At 51.9% G+C, this 20,907-nt stretch overlaps 1 protein-coding gene across 1 annotated transcript in view; it reads right to left on the bottom strand.

The window, feature by feature from the left end:
* The window catches only part of MARCHF6 (membrane associated ring-CH-type finger 6), a 1,360,950-nt gene that overhangs the window by 41,678 nt on the left and 1,298,365 nt on the right, over nucleotides 1-20,907 (bottom strand). The window contains exon 25 of the mRNA XM_078687648.1: nucleotides 1,084-1,219. Within this exon, the coding sequence (XP_078543774.1) occupies nucleotides 1,084-1,219 (136 nt within the window). The remainder of the gene's footprint in view (nucleotides 1-1,083; nucleotides 1,220-20,907) is intronic.

The following is a 20,907-nucleotide window of genomic DNA, read 5'->3' as shown; positions in this document are numbered from 1 at the left end:
TCGAGCCCGAAGACTGATGACGACTCCCGGAACTGTGGTGACTCCGGCCTCGCGACCGGTCCCTCGACCTCCTTCCGGACCGGGACTGTAAGAGCTCGAGTCGCTTGCGGGACCGCTCCCGTCTAGCTTTGGACATCAGGGCTCGGCAGTCGGAGCAAGACTTGTGGTCGTGGTCGGGGCCAAGACAGTGAAGGCACCGGAGATGGGGGGTGGTTACCGACATCAGTCGGCAACAATCGGCGCAGGGATTGAACCCGGGCATCCCTACCGGCACCGTCGGAGTCGAGAGACTTTGAAAGACGATCAAAAAGGATCGAAAAAGTTAGTCAAAAATTGACTAGGGTACAACTTTTTCCGGATCGGCGCTTGCTGGCGCGGAAAAAATAAGAACTGACGTAAACGCGCGAGGGCGGCGTCTAAGTACTCCTGCGACATCCCGGTGCCAACGGACGCGGAGCCGCAGACGACGCCTACGGATGCGCAAGGGTACTGCTACGCAAAAGTTTCCGGATCCAGTCTGATGCCTGGGGATATTCTAAGGTAAGGAACCTAATACTAACCTGTTTCTTTCAGATAGAAGGCACAGAAATAAAGGAACTAATATGTGGCGAGCAGAAGTGGCTTTTATGTAGGGGCGCCAACGGCACTTCTGGGTCGGGATGGCCCAAAGCAGAGCTGCATGCCGCCACCTAGTGATGTGCAAGACAACTGCATAGAAAATATCTTGGCTCTAATCTAGCCCCTGGGGTTATTCACAAGATGAGGAATCTGCGTTTATAAGTGTGCATCAGAAAAGTTATTACTTTACAAGTCCTTTCATTATTTGGGCAACATGAGATGGTGTGGTACAAACTGAAAATGCAAGAGAAAAAGACGATTCAAAGTAATTACCTTGGAAGGGTTGTTGGGAGTTGAGACGAAACAGGGAATCTACAGACATTATACTAGTGGTTACCCAAAGCCAATTTTTCACTGCAATGCTACCAAAGCCTAAACGATAATCTCACTGTACATAAAGTGAATTTATTCTGTTTTGAAACTGCACATTAAAAAGGAGAAAATATGGTAAAACGTTGCACTCACTTGTCATTTTTAATATGTTCGTAAAGGCGTTTGAACTGCCGGATTTGGAAGGAGAGGATTCCCATCAAAAACACCACCATAAGTAGAAAAGGATAAATACGGCGTTGTACTAGATTTTCCATTTCTGAAACAACACCTACAAAAGACAAACATTTAACTTGCACAGTTTTAATCAACAAAAAGAATAATTATGATGTATGTAGCTAGCAAACATTTGAAAAAGTTACTTACCTTTGGTAACGATATATCAGTAAGAGACATAGATTAGATATAGATTCCTTACCTTAGAATTACCCCCAGGCGTCAGACTGGATCCAAAGAATTTTTCATCAGCAGTACCTCTGCACGGCAAAAAGTAGCGTCAGTCGGCTCAGCATTCATCTTTGGCATTGTGGTCATCAGGATGACGTTGCGGTAGCTTCTTAGACACCACCCCTGCCCGGTGACGTCAGTTCTTTTACAGGACATTCCATGCCAGAAGTGCAGAACCATGCAAGACACTGACCGCTGGTGCACAAAACAAGGGCCCTGAAAAGGATTCCCTGACCCTAGAAGTCAGTTCGCAGAATGGGGAGGATGGGTGGGGCGGTAAGGAATCTATAACTGACATGTCTCTTACAGATATATCGTTACCGAAGGTAAGTAACTTGTTCATATGAAAGAGACAATTAGTTATACATTCCTTACCTTAGAATACATACCCAGCAATACCAACCCCGGAGGTGGGTCTGCGAACACCGGAAAGTCCTGGAGAACAGAACGGCCAAAGAAGCTGTCTCTCCGGACCTGGCTGTACAGGCAGTAGTGTTTCATGAACGTGTGCAGAGATGCCCACGTAGCTGCCTGACAGATGTCATTGAGGGAGTCTCCCTGTCCCAAAGCAGCGGTAGCTGCCGCCGCCCTGGTGGAATGAGAGTGCAGTCCCACAGGAGGTTCCTTCTTTGCCAAAGAATAGCAAGCTTTAATGCACAAAACGACCCACCCAGAGATGGCCCGTTTGTGCACTGCCCGCCTTTCTTGGTGCCCATGTAGCCAACACAGGGTTGGTCATCCACCCGGAAGTGTTTGGTGCGATCCAAATAAAATGAACACACACGTTTTGGATCCAGATGGTGGAGCCTCTCTTCCTCCTTAGAAGGATGCGGAGGCAGAAAAAAGGTGGGCAAAGTGATGGTTTGACCAATGTGGAAAGAAGTAACCACCTTTGGAAGAGAGAAAGGCCTGGTTTTAAGGACGACCTTGTCCGGATGAACAGACAGAAAAGGAGGTTTTGAAGAAAGGACTTGCAGCTCCCTCACACTGCAAGCAGAGGTGATGGCAACCAGAAAAGCAGTCTTTAGAGTAAGAAGTCTGAGAGGACAGTTATGAAGCAGCTCAAAAGGAGCGCACATTAAGGTAGCTAAGAACCAAGTTTAAGTCCCACTGAGGCATTACGAAGGGAACAGGAAGAAAAAGATGAGTAATGCCCCCAGGGAAGCGATATACAACAGGGAACTTGAAAAGAGAAGGTTGATCAGGAAGACTAATTAAGGCTGAAATTGCTGAGAGATAGCCCTTAAGAGTGCCCAGAGCAGAGCCCTGCTGGGCCAAAGAAAGGAGGAACAAGAGAAACTCAGAAAGAGGGGCTGAAAGGGGATCCACAGCCTTTGCTGCACACCATGCCACAAATTTGTCCATTTGCCGGCGTATACCGTCTTAGTAGAGGGACGCCTGGCTGCCAAGATAACATCACAGACTTTGGGAGGAAGGTCGAAGACTGTCAACTGTCGCCACTCAATCTCGATGTCAAGAAGTGGAGGCTGGACAGATTCGGGTGGAGGACCAGCCCCTGCTGCTGTGACAGAAGATACTCCAGAAGAGGCAGTTGGATCGGAGGATCGATGGCCATGTGTAACAGCTCAGGATACCAGACTCTTCATGCCCAATCCGGAGCCACAAGAATGACTTGAGCCCAGTCACGCTTGATCATCTTCAGCACTCTGTGCAGAAGTGCTATAGGAGGAAAGACGTACAGAAGACCACAACTCCACTCGTAACAAAAAACCTTGTCTAGCGAGTGCCGCCTTGGAAATTCCAACACGCAGAATTGCTGACATTGCGCATTCTCTTCCGTGGTGAACAGATCTTACCAAGGCTCTCCCCACTGCTGAAAGAGACCATGCGCTGCATCCGAGTGAAGATCCCATTTGTGATTCATCATGCACCTGCGGCGGAGTTTGTCCGCCCTGGCGTTCGGTGAACCTGCCAGGTGTTGAACCACCAGGGATATGCCCTGATGTTTCAGCCATGTCCAGAGACGGAGAGTCTCTTGACATAAGGTCCACGACTCACCCCGCCCTGTTTGTTGCAGTACCACATGGCGGTGGTGTTGTCCATGAACACTTGCACCACTCTTCCCCGGACAGAGGGAAGGAATGCTTTCAGTGCAAGATGGATCTCCCGAAGCTCATAAGGTTGATGTGGAGCCCGGACTCTGCCGGAGAGCAAAGGTCCCTGATCTCCGCCTCTCCCATGTGGCAGCCCCATCCCAGCAGTGATGCATCTGTCACCACTATGAACTCTGGTTGGGGAAGGGAGAGGAATCTGCCGTTGACCCAATACTGGTTCGTGAGCCACAACTGCAATTGATGTGCAGTGCCCTCCGAGATCTGAACACAATCGGACAGATTCCCCTGATGCTGTGCCCACTGGAACTTCAGGTCCCACTGCAGAGCCCGCAAATGCCACCTGGCATGATCCATCTGCAGGATGCAGGAGGCCATGAGGCCCAGCAGCCTCAGGGTCATTCTAACCAAAACCCGGGATAAAGGCTGAAAGATCGGAATCATAGCCCGAACATCCTGGACTCGCTTCTCGGGAGGATAAACCCTAAACTGCATTGTGTACAGAACCGTTCCGATGAAGAATAGCTTCTCAGAGGGAATCAGGTGTGACTTCGGCACATTGACGGTGAACCCCAGCAAAAGCAGGAGGTCGGCCGTAGACTGGAGGTGGGAGACGACAGCCTGGGGCGAGTACGCCTTCAACAGCCAGTCGTCGAGATAGGGGAAGACTGGAACCCCTGATCTGCGCAGATAAACTGCGACCACCGCCATTACTTTTATGAACAACCGAGGGGTGCTGGTAAGGCCAAAGGGGAGCACAGTCAACTGAAAGTGCTCGTGGCCCACTGAGAACCGCAGGTAACGCTGCTGGGCAGGCAGGACGGGGATGTGAAAATAAGCGTCCTGCAAGTCCAACACTACCATCCAGTCTCCAGGGTCAAGGGCAGACAGGACCTGAGCTAGCATCAACATTTTGATCTTCTCCTTCCGGAGGAAGCGGTTGACGTTCCTGAGATCCAAGATACGAGGCAGGCATTTGTCCTTCTTGGGCACCAGAAAGTAGTGGGAAAAGCAACCACGACTTATTTCTGGGGCAGGAACACGCTTGACGGCTCCCTTGGCCAAGAGTGCCACAACTTCCTGTAGGAGAAGGGCCAGATAATCCTCCGACATGCAATGGTGCTGAGGTGGCTTGGATGGAGAGGTAGTCTCGAAGGGGAGGAAGTAGCCCCTTCGGACTATCTGCAAAACCCACCGGTCCGACATGAAGGTGCGCCAGCGGGGGAGGTGATGGCTAATCCTGCCGCCCACTGGCGATTGGTGGCCCTGAAAGGTCGGACTAGGACCGTTTGGAGGCTGCTGCAGAGGGGGCTTTGGTGGATTGGCCCGCTCGCTGGTCCCCAGACCCATGGCGGTGGTTCCCAAGTCCCCGGCCACGCAGGGGTTGAACAGCTTGCGCCGGCCTGTGGCTCTGGGCAGAACCTGGCAGGGCACCACTTCCGTAGCCACGAAAGGGGCAAAAAGCAGACTGCGCAGGGCGGGTGGTGGAGAGGATCCAGGACTTGGCTGTACCCAGAGAGTCCTTAAAGAGCTCTAGCGCGTTGTCTGCCTTGTCGCCGAACAGGTGACGACCATCAAAGGGCATGCCCATAAGGGTAGCTTGGACATCCCCTGAAAAACCAGTGATCCTCAGCCAGGCGTAGCGTGGAAGGACTACCGACGTTGAAATTGTCCTGCCTGGAGAGTCAGCAGTGTCCAGTCCACAGCGGATGGTAAACTTGGCTGCGTCCCTACCCTCAGCAACTGCACAGGAGAGTATGGCCCGGGCCGCACATGCGCTACCGTATCCCACACGGAGTCGGTAGAACGGCCTAACAGACATGCAGTGCTTACCGACCACAATCCCAAGCTGGAGGAAGAAAACATTTTCTTTCCAAGGAGGTCCAGCTGTTTGGATTCCCTATCAGGGGATGTGTTAGAGAATGCGCTTTTGGATGTGGAGGCTTGGACCATCAAGCTCTCAGGGGAGGGGTGTTGGGAAAGAAAAGAGGGGTCGCCCGGAGGCGGGCGGTGGTGTCAGGCGATCATCCTGTCCACAGGAGCCCCTGTGTTGGGCCTGAACCAGGTGCCCAAAAGGATGTCAGTTAGGGCTTCATTGAACGGCAGCAGGGGCTCCAAAGAGCTAGCAGCCAGTTGAAGCACCTCTGTCAGGAGGATGAGAGGCAATATATTTAGTAAACAGTACGAAGCATAATGAACAGTAAACAAAACAGTCTTTTGTCTTTGTCTTTTATTTCAAGAGCGCTTGGTTTGCAGAATCAAAGACAGCCAATGTGATTCGCCCAAACAAAGGGCTTCTTCAGGGTGAAGATAATTGCTGAATAGGTAGCGCCTAGATGAGGTACCGACAAGCTGTGGTCAGAGAAATGCGTCCGTGTTGGGATGAATTTTGGGCCTCAGGCATCCAAGTCTCAGCGTGATAACCAACGTTGGTTACCCAGCTGAGACTTGGATGAAAGCCAGACACGGCTTGATGCTATTGAACGCTGGATACATTTACAAATTACTATTGAAGAAACATTCTCTTTACCCTATGCGTTAACCAAGTCATAATAGGCGGCCCCCTGAGCCTGAGTCCCCAAATGTATCCCAACACTGAAGCATTTCTCTGACCACGGCTTGTCGGTGCCTCATCTAGGCGCGACCTATTCAGCATTACTCTTTGCCCTGAAGGAGCCCTTTGTTTGGGCGAAACGTGTTGGCTGTCTTTGAGAATGCAAACTAAGCGCTCTTGAAATAAAAGACCAAGACTTCAAACTAAAGAATACGTACTGTTTTGATTACTGTTCATTTTGCTTCGTACTGTTTACTAAATATATTGCCTCTCATTCTCCCCATGTGCATGTTTGTATTTGTGGTCAAGTGGCAGCTGATCGCTTGAGGCGGGCCGTATTTGTACCGAACGTGACTGACCTAGGTAGTGCAGTCTCTCATAACCTGGTTGCCTTTTAATTTTTTCGAACACCTCTGTCAGGAGGTTAGTCCTGACTGCCACCGTAGGGAGCTCGAGGTTGAGAGCCTTGGCCGCCCTATGCAACACCACTGAGTAAGAAGCTCCCTCCTCCATAGCCACGGTAGGAGGAGACAACGTGCCATGGTCTGGGGAAGTATCCAGTCCACTGGCATCCTCTAACTCCTCTTGCCAGTCCGATCATATTCTAACTGGTCAGTTAAAGGGTCTCCAGACCCCTTCCAGTCCTCCTCACCCTCCTCTGGTTGCCAATTGGAACTAAAAGAACTAGGGTGGAACAAGGGCAGAAAAGTACCCGTCGGCGCCGGAACCGTATTCGGTCGACGTCGCAGCGGGCTGGGGACACAACCGGCGTCGGCTGCGGACGTGGTGCTGGTGGAATCGGCGCCGAGCGAGGTGTGGCCAGGTCGACCGGCGCCGATCCAGATCTGGATCTAGGGGACCCTGCGGTAACGAAGCCGCCAGTGTCGAAGACCCAGGGCCCCCAGCCGAGTTTGCGGGGCCCAAAGGCGCGCCGGCGGAGTCGGACTGCCCAAAGATGGCATGCATCGCTTTGTAGAAACTCTGAAGCCGGGCAGTGGTCACACCGGGTCCCAAAAGGGAGGAAAGCTTGGAGTCGACCCAGCGGGCTCCTTAAGCAGAGCCGCAGGAGGGACATCATGTGCATCCCTCGTCGCGTAGGCCGACACATCAGGAGAAGTTGAAGAGCGGCGATGCTTCTTCGACATCTTCTGGTGCTTCGACTTACCTGGGGAGTGCGAAGACTTGGAAGAGGACTGGTGGTGGTGGCTCCGTGACGGTCCTCGACCTCCCACGCGACCTGGACCCTTCGAGCGGCATGGAGCTGGGCGGACTGCCAGGCTTTGAGAAGCTTTCGGGACCTCTCCCACTAAGACTTCGGATTCATGGTACGGCAGTCGGAACACGACTTGAGTCGCCGTCGGATTCCAGACAGAACAGGCACAAGCGGTGCGGATCCGTCACAGACATCCACTGTCGTCAGGAAGCTCAAGTCTTGAAACCGGACATCCCTGATATGCACCAGGAGTCGAAGACTCAAAAACGGCATCCATAAAAGTAAGCAAAAAGTCAGTCAAAAAGTGACTGGAGGTATAGCTCTCAACGGATCTGCGCTGGCTGGCGTGAAAAAAGAAAGAACTGATGTTAGCACGCGAGGGCGGTGTCTAAGTAGCTGCCACGATGCCAACGACGAACATGGAGCCGACCTACGCCACCTTTCGACGTGCAGGGGTACTGCTGATGAAAAAATCCCTGGATCCAGTCTGACACCTGGGGGTAATTCTAAGGTAAGGAATCTATAAGTAATTGTCTCTTTCAGATATTTCATGTAATAATTGTTACAGTAAGGCTATCACTGGAATAACCCCACTCATTTACATGTAGCACATAGAGATGCTTTTTATTTAGCATACCAACAAAGCTTCTTGTATTAAGACATTAAACATCAATTAAAAAATACATTTTAGCACATTAGCAGCATCCAATTCATCACTGATACAGAGAGGGTTTCCGGCTATCAGCTGAAACAAATCATAATCGGTAAAACATCACTAAAGGGAAAGGATTATGTTACTTACCCTGTAAGCATCTGTTCTTGGCATGTAGTGCTTTAGATTCACATGCTTTGCATAAGTCAGACATCTAGTCTTGAACTCGGATGATAACTTGTTTTTGTTCCCGGAACTTTTCTTCAAGTCACAAAGGTAAGTGTCACCCCCATCTTAGGAATACTGTGCATGGTCATCAACGCCATCTTCAGATTGTTTTGACGTGGGTAGGTGAGAATGTAAGAATGCTGTGTATGTAAACATTGAGATGGCCATGTGTTAGTATGAAATAAAGTGTATGAACTGCAACCTACACAACAATTTGGGGAGGAGGGATGGCGCATGTGAATCTATATCACTACAGGCCAAGAACAGATGCTTACAGGGTAAGTAACAATCCGTTCGAGGCATGTGTGCTGTAGATACACATGCTATGCATATACTGTAAAGCAGTCCCTCTCCCTAGGTAGTGGTTAACTTGTAAAGATTGCAGTTGCCTGAAAAAGAGTCTTAAGTACTGCCTGATCAACATTTGCATGTTGGCGTGAAGATACATCCACACAATAATGTTTTGTGTGTGGAACAGGTAAAAGTCGTTTTCCGTTGCATAACATGTCTGTAGGAGGCTAGCTTAGTATACGGTGCACACTTATTTAATTGAAGCACCCTGCACTATCCAGACAACCCTTATAGTGATTTTAGTGGTCTTAGACAACCATAGAAAGCTCTCTAAGTGGTATCTGTGGAAAGCATCCTTCCGGCTTAGTCCAGAAGGAGTGTAAGCAGCTTGTTTTACCAGTACTAATCATATAGTGTAGAGTAAGTGAAAAAGAACGACACAGTGTAGTTATCCAAAATATTTATTTATTATAAACACTCACTAACACATTGGTATATCGCATACCTGGAGATATAATCACAATACTTCAATAGTAGAACAAGTAAGTAGCAAAAATACAGAGTGGTCTACAACGGGAGACCAAGCCAAATACCAATAAAGTGGAATGCGAACCACAACCGAAGTCGGGACTGGGCCCAGAAGATTTAGAAGAGCCGGGGACCCAAGGAACCACCCTAGGTAAGTACCCAGGACCCCAATGGAGGCTGTGTGCAGAGTGGAAACACGACTGCATACTCAAAACAAGTCAAGGGGGAAGTAGCAGTTGCAGTTTTCAAGAAGAAGGACCCTTCCTGGTGGACACTGAAGAAACCCATAGAAGATGGATGGTTGGAAAGTCACCCAACCCATGGATACCCCAGGAACTAGAATACCTACGTCAGGGAAGCCGGATGCACAGGTGTGAAGTGACATCGGAATCAGCCTTAGACCACAATGGAGGACTTCAGTGAAGATGCCGCTCTGGAAGAAGGTGAAAGAGTCTGGTGGGATCCAAGAATGGATTCTTCAAGAGGGGTACTTGCAAGCAGAGGGGACAGAGTCTTTGCCACTCGAGAGTGACCAGGAGGCATGGAAGACCAATGACCACCGATGAACGAAGATGCAGGAGAGTTGACGGTGACCTGGTCTCTTCAGCTGTGAGGACCAGGGGAAGCTATGGAAGATCAGGAATGGTCCACGAGCTGTCCCACTTCGGAGTCAGGGGTCGGTGACCGTCGGGAGCACATACAAGCCTTGGCAGCAGCCACAGACGAGGAAAGCTAAGAAGGTGCAGTGTCGGGACCAGCAAGGTCCAAGGGACGCATCAAGTTCAGGAGAGTCAGAGCAGGCCCTGAGCAAGCAGGGGAGCACATTGAAGCCAAAGAAGACCCTCAAGAGGACACACAGGCCGATGGCACAGGAGTCTCAAGAAGACTTTGAGATTCTCAAAAAGAATGCAGGCCCACAGTGCAGATGATGCGGTGAGGACGAAGATCTTTGTAACAGGAGAATCTGGAGCTTCTTGGAGCCTGAAGATCTCTGCAGAAGAAAGTCAACAACAGCAAGTCAACACGGTGCACAGGTGTACTGCTCCAGTGGCTCTGATGAGTGATACAGACTTCAAATTTGCTGAGAAGAGGGCGTTGCAGAACCACCACCTGTGTTGCTGAGCATTTCGGAGTCTGTAGGACTTCAGGGGTAGCAGACTGGTCAGCTTCTTTGCAGTGCCTGCAGATGTAGGGGAGTGACTCCTTCACTCAAAGGGAAATTCCTTTGGATGTCTTTGATGCCTACAGACCTGGGAGAGAAACTGAATGCAGCAAAGGCACAGACAACGCAGAAGACTTGCAGGACGATGAGACCAGGAGCAGCTGAAGTCTTCCAGATGCAGTCTTTGTTCCCAAAGCGAAATCCAATGAAGTCCAAAGTGCCCAGACAGTACAAGTAGAAGTGATTTCGGATCTGAATCGTGTTCCATGATGAATCTGAAGAGCCAACCACAGGTAAGCCCTTAAGTACCCAAAGGAAAGGGTTGGGACGATTCAGGGGTCCCTCCCAGAGGAGGGGCTGGACAGAGAGGATACTCCTATGCCCTTTGTCTGGTTTCGCGCCAGAGCAAAAGCTAACGGCTCCCTGAACTGGTTCCAAGTTGAGTAAGCAAGGAGGGCACCAAATGTGCCCTTCAAAGCAGTCTGGTGGCGCTGGCATGTGCCCCCACCCCAGCTCAATACACTAAGTCTTACAGGGAGGTATGACCACCTCCCAGACAACAGGAAACCTAATCTCCTACCTTCCCCTGCTTGAGCCTGGCTCAGCAGCAGGAGGGCAGAACTGTGTCTGTGGTCGGCAGCAGCAATAGCTTGCTTTTAGACCCTGAAAGGCAGGTACCGGGAATCCAAAGGTGCTTCCTAGGGGAGCCTACAGTACATGGGCGCCTTCATCCAATACTGGAATCGATGTTTGGGTAGGATTCCAACATGTTTGATACCAAACATGAGCGGTTTCGGTACAGCCAAAATATAGATCTACATCTCGTAATTGACTTGATGCCCACTATTTGTAGGTTTTTAAGTGTAGTGATTTAGATAGATATAGTGAACCTATATCTAAGTAAGTGGTGCAAGCACCAGCTTACACAGGCTGCTGTAGCAGGCCTGTTGTGTCATTTTGAATGGTCTCTCATGGGTGGCATAATACATGCTGAAGCCCATGGGAGACACCTGTTGTACCTAAGCCCTGGGTAACTTAGTACCATATACTAGGGACTTAGAAGGGTACACCAGTAGCCAATTAGAAAGGTACCAAAGTACTTACCATAGTCCAATCTAGCGACAGAGAACAGTGGCTGAGGTCAAGATTAGCAGGATTCCTGTAACACTAGTCAGAAAACCAGAATGACACCAGGAAAAAGAGGGGGTGACCATGAAAGCAGATCCTACTTTCCTACACAACCACCCCCATACAAAACAAGATAAGACTAACCTTGCCCAGTTGAGTCTTCATTTTCTAAGTAGAAATATCTGGAGAGTCCATCTGCATTGCCATGGTTATTCCCAGGTCTATGATCTACTATATAGTCCATCCCCTGTAGGGAAATGCACCACCTCAAAAGTTCAGGGTTTTCACCCTTCATCAGTTTAAGCCATAAGAGGGGCTTGTAGTCTGTCTGAAAAATGAGTGCCAAACAAGTATAGCATCCGCTTCTTCAGGGCCCAGACCACAGCAAAGGCCTCCCTTTCTATGGCTGACCAACGTTTCTCCCTGGGGGTCAACCTTCTGCTGATAAAAGGTACTGGTTTATGCTGGCCCTCTGCATTAAGTTGTGATAACACAGCCCCTATCTCAGATGCATCTGTCTGGACAATGAAAGTCTTAGAGTAGTCAGGACTTTGCAGAATGGGAGCAGTGCACATTATCTTCTTCAGGTCATCAAAGCCTTTTGAGAGCTAACTGTCCACTGAACTTTCTTTGGCATTTTCTTTGATGTGAAATCATTCAGGTGAGTCACAATGGACCCATATCCCTTGACAAATCTTCAGTAGTACCCAGTCAGGCTCAAGAAAGCTCTGACCTGAGTCTGGGTAGTGGGAGCAAACCAGTCCACAATGGACTTGATTTTGCTCTCCAATAGTTGAACCAGGCCACCACCTACTAGGTGACCCCACTACACAACCTTGCTGTGCCCTATCTGGCACTTGGTGGCCTTGATAGTGAGGCCTGCTTTCTGCAGGGCCTCCAGAACATTCCGGAGGTGGATTAGGTGATGCTATAGACAGCAATATCATCTAGATATACTGCACTATAGGCTTCCAGGCCTTTTATGACTTTGTTCACCAATCTCTGAAACGTGGCAGGGTCAGTTTTCAGACCAGAGGGCATCACAATGAATTGATAATGCCCACTAGGGGTTGAATATGCTGTTTGTGGCTTGGCATCCTCAGCTAGTCTGATTTGCCAGTAGCCAGCAGTCAGTTTAAATGTACTCAGAAACATGACTGAGGCCATAAGTTAATCTACCCTTTGAATAGGATGGGCATCAGTCCTAGTGACTGCATAGGGGCCTCTGCAGTCCACACAAAACCTCATCTCTCTTTCCCACCCTTGGTGTGAGGTTTTGGCACAAGGACTACTGGACTAGCCCACGGGCTATCTGAAGGCTCCAAGACACCCAATTCCAGCACTTTTGGACCTCTGTACTGATGCAATCCCTGGCTGTCTGTAGATTTTACTCTTAACAGGCAGGCTGCCATCTGTGTCCATTTCATGGGTAAACTAGATGGTCTGACTGAGTGTCAGAGAGAATCTGTGTTTGTACTGATTGAGGACCTTCCTGCAATCAGCTTACTGCTGGTCAGTGAGGCTGCCTGCCAAGGCTACTCCATCAACTGACCCATCAACAGGTTTCTGAGAGTGGAGATCAGGGAGAGGGTCACTCTCTTCCTCCTGTCCCTCATCAGTTGCCATGAGTATTCTCATGTCAGCCCTGTCCACACAAGGTTTCAGGCAGTTCACGGGGGCGTGGCTACGGCGCGTAGCGGAATGGCTGCCTCGTAGGGGAGCTCCGCGCGCCGGAACGAAAAACTGGACTAATACCATCCTTAAACCTGCTGGGACCCGAACCAAAACCTTTCCGAGGTCCACTGGAGGCGTGTGGCAGGCCTCCAGACGATGTAGAGGGCTGGTGTGCTGCGCTTCCACCCCGAACTCCGTAAGGCAACGGACCGCGTAGTGTTTTAGAAAATGGCGGCGGCGGGACCAGCGATATGAGTGCCCCCTGCCTGTGGAGATTCCCCGAGAGGCTGCTGACTGCCGGCAAGATCAGAGAACCCGGAATACCCCGGCGGACAGACCTTGGCCGAGGCGGACGGCCAACTGATGTGCTGCGGCAGGTCGGGGAGAGGAGGCTCGACGGAGACGGAGGGCCCAGGCGGGCTGAAGGCGCTACCCCACCCTGCTGGTGCGTGCTGCCCGACGCTGTGTGGCGTGGAGCCAGCAGGCGGCCGCTGAGTCCGGTGATCCGAGGAGAGGAGGCTGCCCGGCCGGAGGAAGGCTGTGGAGAGAGACGGGCCAGGCACGAGAGGGGCTGAAAAGGTGAGTGAAGCACCGGGGACGGTCGGGCCTACTGGGCGGAGCAGGGCGGGGCTAACGAGGTATGTTACCCACTAGGCGGGACCTGCGTCGCGGAGGCACAGTGAGCTACGGCCAAAGCGGTGCTGCTCATAGCTACCAGCCGGGTATTGGGCTATTCTCGGGGTCAGAGGTGTTCTCCCTGTTGACCATCTCGGCAAGCTCTAGGGCCGAACTCGGCTGTGGGCGGATGAGAGGCGGCTGGGGGGGCTCCGAAGCGGCCGGGGACGGTGCTAGGGCCCGTGTTGGGTTCCGTGGGACTGCCCCGAACGTCAGGGGAGCGAAGTAAATGCCGGTGGACCTAGTGGGAAATAGCCGGGCCGAGAGAGGCGGCGGTGATAACGAGAGTGAAGTTCTGGCCCTGCATTAAAATTAATCGCACTACTGTGGCTTTGCGGGACATTGAAACATGAGGCCACTTTACGGGGACTACAGAGGCGCCACATATAGCTGAGCGGTTGTCTGTTGATTCGGCTGAGGATCGGGACTGGGACTTGCTTCTGGCTGGCCTGCTGGGGGTTCTCTGTCTGCTGGCCCTCAGAGGCGGTCCGCCGTGAGCGTGCCGGACCCTATACAAGTGTAGCTGCTCTCCTTTTGAACTGTGTGCCATCGAGATACGGAGGAACGATACAAGGCCCACAGGGGCGCTTGGCGTGACTGGGCACCGGCCTGTCCGCGGCGGTACAATATCCACTGCTGCTCACTCTCAGCTGGCCTGCTGGTGCGACTGGACTAACGGCCCTAATAGCGGTCCGTCATGGGTAAGTCGGAGCACAAGCAAGTGAAACTGACATTTGAAAATAAAAACAGACGAGCACAGCGGATGGGTCGAATGAGCAGGGAGACCAACGGGGTGCCTCGAGTACCCACGACGATGCAGAAGACAACACCAGAACGATACTCTTGGAGCTGCGTGCAGGGATGAAATCTATTGACAGCAAAATAGACGCCTTGGCGACCGGACTGGATGTCGTGAAAAAGAAAGTGGACAAGCATGAACACCGCCGTAGATGTTATTGAGAACCGGTTGTCTGACGGACATGACGCACAGGCCGAGGCGCGCGCACAGATTCTTCAAATGGAAAAAATTCTTGAGGTGATCAGTGCGAAAAATGAGGACTTAGAGGCGCGCTCTAGGCAAAATAACGTCCGGCACCGAGACCGCCCTCATCGCTGCCACCGATGACATCCGAGCCCTGCTGGACAACAGTGAAACAGCAGCCCTCATCCTCCTAGACCTCTCCGCGGCGTTCGACACTGTTTGCCACCGCACCCTAGTGCAGCGCCTCAGCAACATCGGAATCCAGGAAAAGGCTCTGGAGTGGATCATCTCCTTCCTCGCCGGAAGGACACAGAGAGTACGCCTGCCACCGTTCAGATCTGCAGCCATGGAAGTCATCTGCGGCGTTCCTCAGGGCTCCTCGCTCAGCCCCACCCTCTTCAACGTCTACATGAGCCCCCTTGCGGCCATCGCACGCCAACACAACCTCAACATCATCTCCTACGCCGACGACACCCAGCTGATCCTCTCCCTGACCAATGACCCCGCCGCCGCCAGAACCAACCTCCACGAAGGGATGAAAGACGTAGCCGAGTGGATGACGACCAGCCGCCTGAAACTGAACTCAGACAAGACGGAAGTCCTCATCCTAGGCTCCTCGCCCTCCGCCTGGGACGACTCCTGGTGGCCCCCCGCCCTGGGCACCGCACCCAAACCGACAGACCACGCACGCAACCTGGGCTTCATCCTGGACTCCTCCCTCTCCATGACCAGACAAGTCAACGCCGTCTCCACGTCCTGTTTCAACATCCTGCGCATGCTACGGAAGATCTTCCGGTGGATCCCCACCGAGACCAGGAAGACGGTCACCCAGGCCCTCGTCACCAGCCGACTGGACTACGGCAACGCCCTCTACGCCGGAACCACCGCCAAGCTCCAGAAGAGACTCCAGCGGATCCAGAACGCCTCAGCCAGACTCATCCTCGACATCCCCCGACGCAGCCACATCTCCGGACATCTGAGAGACCTGCACTGGCTCCCCGTCAACAAGAGAATCACCTTCCGTCTCCTCACCCACGCACACAAAGCCCTACACGACCAAGGCCCGAGCTACCTCAACAACCGCCTCAACTTCTACGCTCCCAAACGCCACCTCCGATCGACCAACCACGCCCTCGCCGCCGTCCCCCGCATCCGAAGAGCGACAACAGGAGGAAGTTCCTTCTCCTACCTGGCCGCCAAGACCTGGAACACCCTCCCTCCCGACCTTCGCCTGACCCAAGACCACCTCTCCTTCAGGAAGAAGCTCAAGACCTGGCTGTTCGAGCAGTAGCGGCACCCCCCCCCCCCCAAGCGCCTTGAGACCCTCCGGGTGAGTAGTGCGCTCTATAAATGCCTTGATTGATTATTGGCCTTTCGGAGACCACTCAAATCTCTAAAATGGAGCCCTTCATTGATGGAATGTTGCGCAAGCTCTTCGGGCCTGCACTGTCTAGTGTGATGATAGTGGAAAGAGCGCATAGATCCCTGGGGCCCAGGCCCAAGCCGGGAGCGGTACCACGTCCGATAATTGCGCGATTGCTTAACTATGCTGATAGGGACGCTATCCTGAGAGAGGCAAGTGCGAAGGAGCCGGTGGTGTATAAGGGAGACACTCTATCATTTTTCCCGGACTACACGCCAGCAGTGCAGTCTGCACGTCGTGAGTTTGTGCCGGTGAAAAAGCTGTTGAGAGAGGCGGCGGTGCCTTATGCCATGCTATACCCGGCGAAGCTAAAAGTCACTCATGAGGAACAGTCCCATTTTTTTACAGATGCGAAATCTGCATTGAAATTCACGAAACATATCTGCAAGTTGAAGCCGCGACGACAACAGGCGGAGGATGAACAGGCAGTATCGAGGCTTGATGATGCAGACTAGAGACAGGATACTATATAAGACCGCATGAGTGCCCATTCTAGTGTGTTCGCACGGGTCTCGCCTGTGTCACTACGGCTCAAGTCAGCGGGGTTGAGGCGCGAGGGGGGGGATTGGTGGGTGCAGATGCCTGTCCTGTTTAATGCTTCCTTTTTTTTTTTTTTTAAAACCTTTATTGTGCACAAAAAGAGAGAACAAATACGGGCCTACAACCAGCAGGCCGGCCACGAAACGTCAAGCACATGTGCGAGCAATGCGGTTCCACAGCGGCAACAGGCAAGATAGCAGCAATCTGTAGCAGTTACACTGAATGGAGCCATGTCGCCAAGGAGAAGGAGTATTGAAGGTTAAATTTTAAAGTTTTGAAGAAATATAAATCAGTGAAGAATAAAATCAAGAAGAACTGAGTCCGGACATTAGCTTTACAACATGAGCAGGCAGCAGCAATTAGAACAACATTAGTAAGAACACCCCGTCAATATGGCAGTACCATACAAAACAATATGAGCTGCAGTTCACATGTACGTACTACCCTCAGCGCCACCTACTCCCTACTGACCCCTAACGCAGACCCAGAACAGAAAGCAGAACAAGAAAGCGCAGAAATTAGAAAAATAAGGCCCATAGAAACTAAAAGAAAAATAAATCTACCCCCCCACCCTGCAACAATCCGGAGGCTACGGCCTACCCCCCCCCCTGCAAAGTGCCTGTCGCCCAGTAAAGAAACCCGAAATACAGAGGAAGAATAGAAAAGAAAGAAGAAAGATAAGAAAAGAAAGTTATCACACTTGAAGCATCGGGAGGAAGAAAAGAACAAGCTAGTCTACCACTCCCGAAAAAGAAAGGAAACGGGGGAGGAGGAGCCCTAATACTAACAAAATTCCCGGACCCCCAGCTATGTATAGCCCCCTGCACTGAGTGAAGCAATAATATCGAAAAGTACACCACCAAATGAAAAATTGAATCAGATACACCCGGGACCCCGAGCCGGTACTTGAATGATCACCCCGCCCATATGGGCAATAACAGGATACACCCAGTTCTACCCCACGTACGAAATCGTCAGGATGAGCAACAGTAGCAGAACAAATGTGGGGGGCTACGACCATTACATTCGCCAGAGATGCGGCACAGTCCGATACATAACAGCTGGTCCAACAAGAGCGAAGCCCCGAAGACCTCCAGCTCTGATCAGATCGCTAGCGACCACTACAGCATGACGCCCAGCAAAAGCCCTCCCCAGTCAGGACAAAGGGACAAGATGGCCGCCGTAACGAGAGTGCAGAGAAAGGAGAGCAAGATGGACGCTACCCTAAACAAATAACACCCATGTCACAACAAGCTGCCAGGACCAGCAAACAGGAACCAAAGAAAACGTGGCGGAGCCGATAGCCAGCAATTAATTAGGGTAGCCAGTGTATAATGCCGACTGTGCCATTGACAAAGGTCGCAGCACCCGAAGGATGCCTTGATTGGAAAGCAAAACAACCACTAGCTATAATAGAGACAGACGGGGGAGAACAGTCTACATCGTAAACATAAGCCATGCAGCCAGTACGTACCCCATTCTAACCCCAATCCCCACCCGGCAAGACAGTGACACAACCAGGAACCCGCCCAACCCTGTCCCGATCTCAGGAGCACCCCCGATCCCAGCCCTCGATCAACTAGCAGCAGTCGATGAAACTGGACATAAAAACAATCCCAAACCCGGCCCAACCAGCCAAGAAGCAGGTACTAAGGAAATCAGCCCAGCCCTGACCCAAACGTGGATAAACCCCCGGACATGCTCCCCGAAAGAAGCTCACCCACTGCAGAACAAAGAAGCAACATGGCAAGAGAAAAACGAAAGTGCAGTGAGACCACAAAATGGCCGTCAAAAGTCACCAGGAATTCCGTCGACTGTAGCATGGAGATCCGCGTGGGGGGTCATTGCATGTAAAACGCTACCAGTATATCAACCAGCGCGCCAGTCCGGGTCTCAGCCAGCCAGTCAGTCAGAACCAGTGAGAGAGACAGCATCAACCTTGTCCTGAACGTCGAAACCCCAGCAGGCTTGGCCACCGCTGTGAGCGCACTTCAGGCAGGACAAAGGAGGAAAATGGCCGCCCTCGGCATGGAAGAAACGGAAAAAGAAGAAGGGAGTGTCCCCAGTCGGCAGCCAGAGAAGCGTCCAGGGTGGCGGGCTCCATTTTTTCCGCAGGATGGCTCACACTCCGATTGTGAAGAAAAGACGATGGCAGCATTCTCGTAGGCAAAGTCTCAGTAGTAAGAATGGAGGGATACTTTGTAGCTGCAGTCTCGTCAGTAGGGAAACACTCGACACTGTAGCCAGGGACATGGCCGATCTCCGTGTGCACATGTTGCAACATTGTATCCATCTCGGGAGCAGTGAGAGGCAGCAAAGGGTCAGCCAGCCGCGAGTGCCCCATGTCATGGGCAGCGCTGTCGATCTTCCGTGCCAGCTCTCGAGCAGTCCTGCGCCATATCGACCGTAGATCCACAAGCGCCATCAGGATATCTCTATAAGTCAGGACACTCCGCGGTACTGGCCGGTCAGCTCCGCTCAATGACACCCCCAGTGTAGTCTCAAGCCCCAGGGCAGGCAGGGCAGCAAGTACTGAAGACAGGGGATCAGCCACTCCGTCGTTTCGATAGGCAGGCGCCATTACCACCCCTTCAGGCAGCCTACAATGGAGGGAGGGGGGGGGCCGACTCCGGTACCTAATGAAGCAGGAGCTAGAGCCACCAGATGTAGCGCGGCTCGCTGTCCGGGGGCTGCGCGAGTGAAAGCCCTTTCGCTGGCTGTTGGTGTAAGCGTCTCACGGCGGAGAAAGCGCTTTAAGATGGAGTCCGCTCCGATGGCCCGTCTCGGAACAAAGAAAGGCTTCGCCTGCATAGACCCAGCCCCACAATTAGACACTCCGCCGTTAAATGGGGTCTCGTCTCAGCAGAGAAAGCAAATCCGCTCGTCTCAGCAATCGGTCGCGCTTCGCTCAGGATCGGCCCCGCTACAGCCCCGCCACAGCTCGTTCCACCTCCCAAGTCCAGCAGCGTCAGGCGGGGAACATCGGAGCAGATCCCAGGGGCAGTGTCGGAGGTCGGCTAACTCCACGAATCCTCCAGCAAATCAGCCTAGAGAGACCTCAGGAGAACGCAGTCATCTCCAGCGCATTCGTGGCTCCGTTTAAATTGGATTCGACCGAGGATAACTAACAGGATTTTAAAGTGAAAAACAGACGGGTCGCGGAGCCGGGGACTCACACGTCCGTGCCGTCCGCCATCTTGGCTCCTCCCTGTTTAATGCTTCCTTGTGTGTTTCGAGGGGGGTTCGAAATATGTTGTTCGGAATGTCCTTAAGCTTGGGGCCCGACAGGTGTGCTACAGAAATAGTTCCGGCGGCTGAACCTCGGTGCGTGTACACGCTGCTGTGCCTCTTCCCCGAGAGGGTATCACCCAAATGGTTGCAGTATTGAGGGAGGAGGGGGGGTACTGGTCTCGACCTGATTGGGAGGTTGGAGTGGGAGGTAGGGGAGGGGGTTGGGTTTGGGAAATTTTTCTATGTTTGGTATTTTTTTGGTATCAAGTTAGGTAAAATGTGCAAGCTGAGACGTGATGGTATAGTAATATCTGTGTTGTTCCACTGTTGCTTATGCTTCGCCCCTCTGGGCTCTGTGCCGCAAAATGTAATTATTGAAATTCCTACTGCTTGATGGCAGATAAATGTGTAATGTTAACCTGGAATGTACACGGCCTCAATTCCCCAAAGAAGGTGAGACAGGTACTTGCGTATCTCAATAGGCACGAGATACAGCTTGCCTTGCTACAAGAAACACATCTAGCTCCGTTCGGGGCATGTGGGGTGATGGGAAGGTGGGCGGGGTTCCGCCTGGCTGCCTCGTATTCGTCCTATGCAAGGGGTGTGATGATATTGGTTAAGATAGGTGTAGACTTTCAGGCGTTGCACACATATGCGGATGATGATGGGAGGTGTGCAATGGTGTGTGGAAAGTTGAGAGGCGCGTTGATCACCATTATTAATATGTATGGACCAATAGCGGATGATCCAGTGTGTGTAGACCGCATGTGCGGACGGCTGCGAGATTGGCCGGCTGCACCAATTGTCTGGGGAGAAGATTTGAACACCTATCTGAATGCGCAGTCAGATAAGTCGAAGCCTATGACACATAGTACCCCTAGAGTCGCTGGAAGAGTGATAAGGGCTATGGAAGAGTTTGGTCTGTACGATGTCTGGAGAGTACGAAATCTACAGAGAAGGGAGGGCACGCATGCGACACCTATGCATGGGAGTTGGTCGAGGCTTGACTATTGGCTGATTGGTGGTGAACTGATGGAATGGATTGATGAGGTGGTGCCACTTGCTCGCACACTATCAGATCACAACCCGGTGAGATTGACTTTGCGAAATCCGAAGAGGGTGCATCGCCCGTTCACATGGAGATTGCGCTCCGAGGCAC

Source organism: Lissotriton helveticus, chromosome 4_1, assembly GCF_964261635.1.
Source record: "Lissotriton helveticus chromosome 4_1, aLisHel1.1, whole genome shotgun sequence".
Taxonomy (NCBI): Eukaryota; Metazoa; Chordata; class Amphibia; order Caudata; family Salamandridae; genus Lissotriton; species Lissotriton helveticus.
The sequence above is the reverse complement of the archived record's forward strand: the minus strand, read 5'-3'. Positions and strand labels throughout refer to the sequence as shown.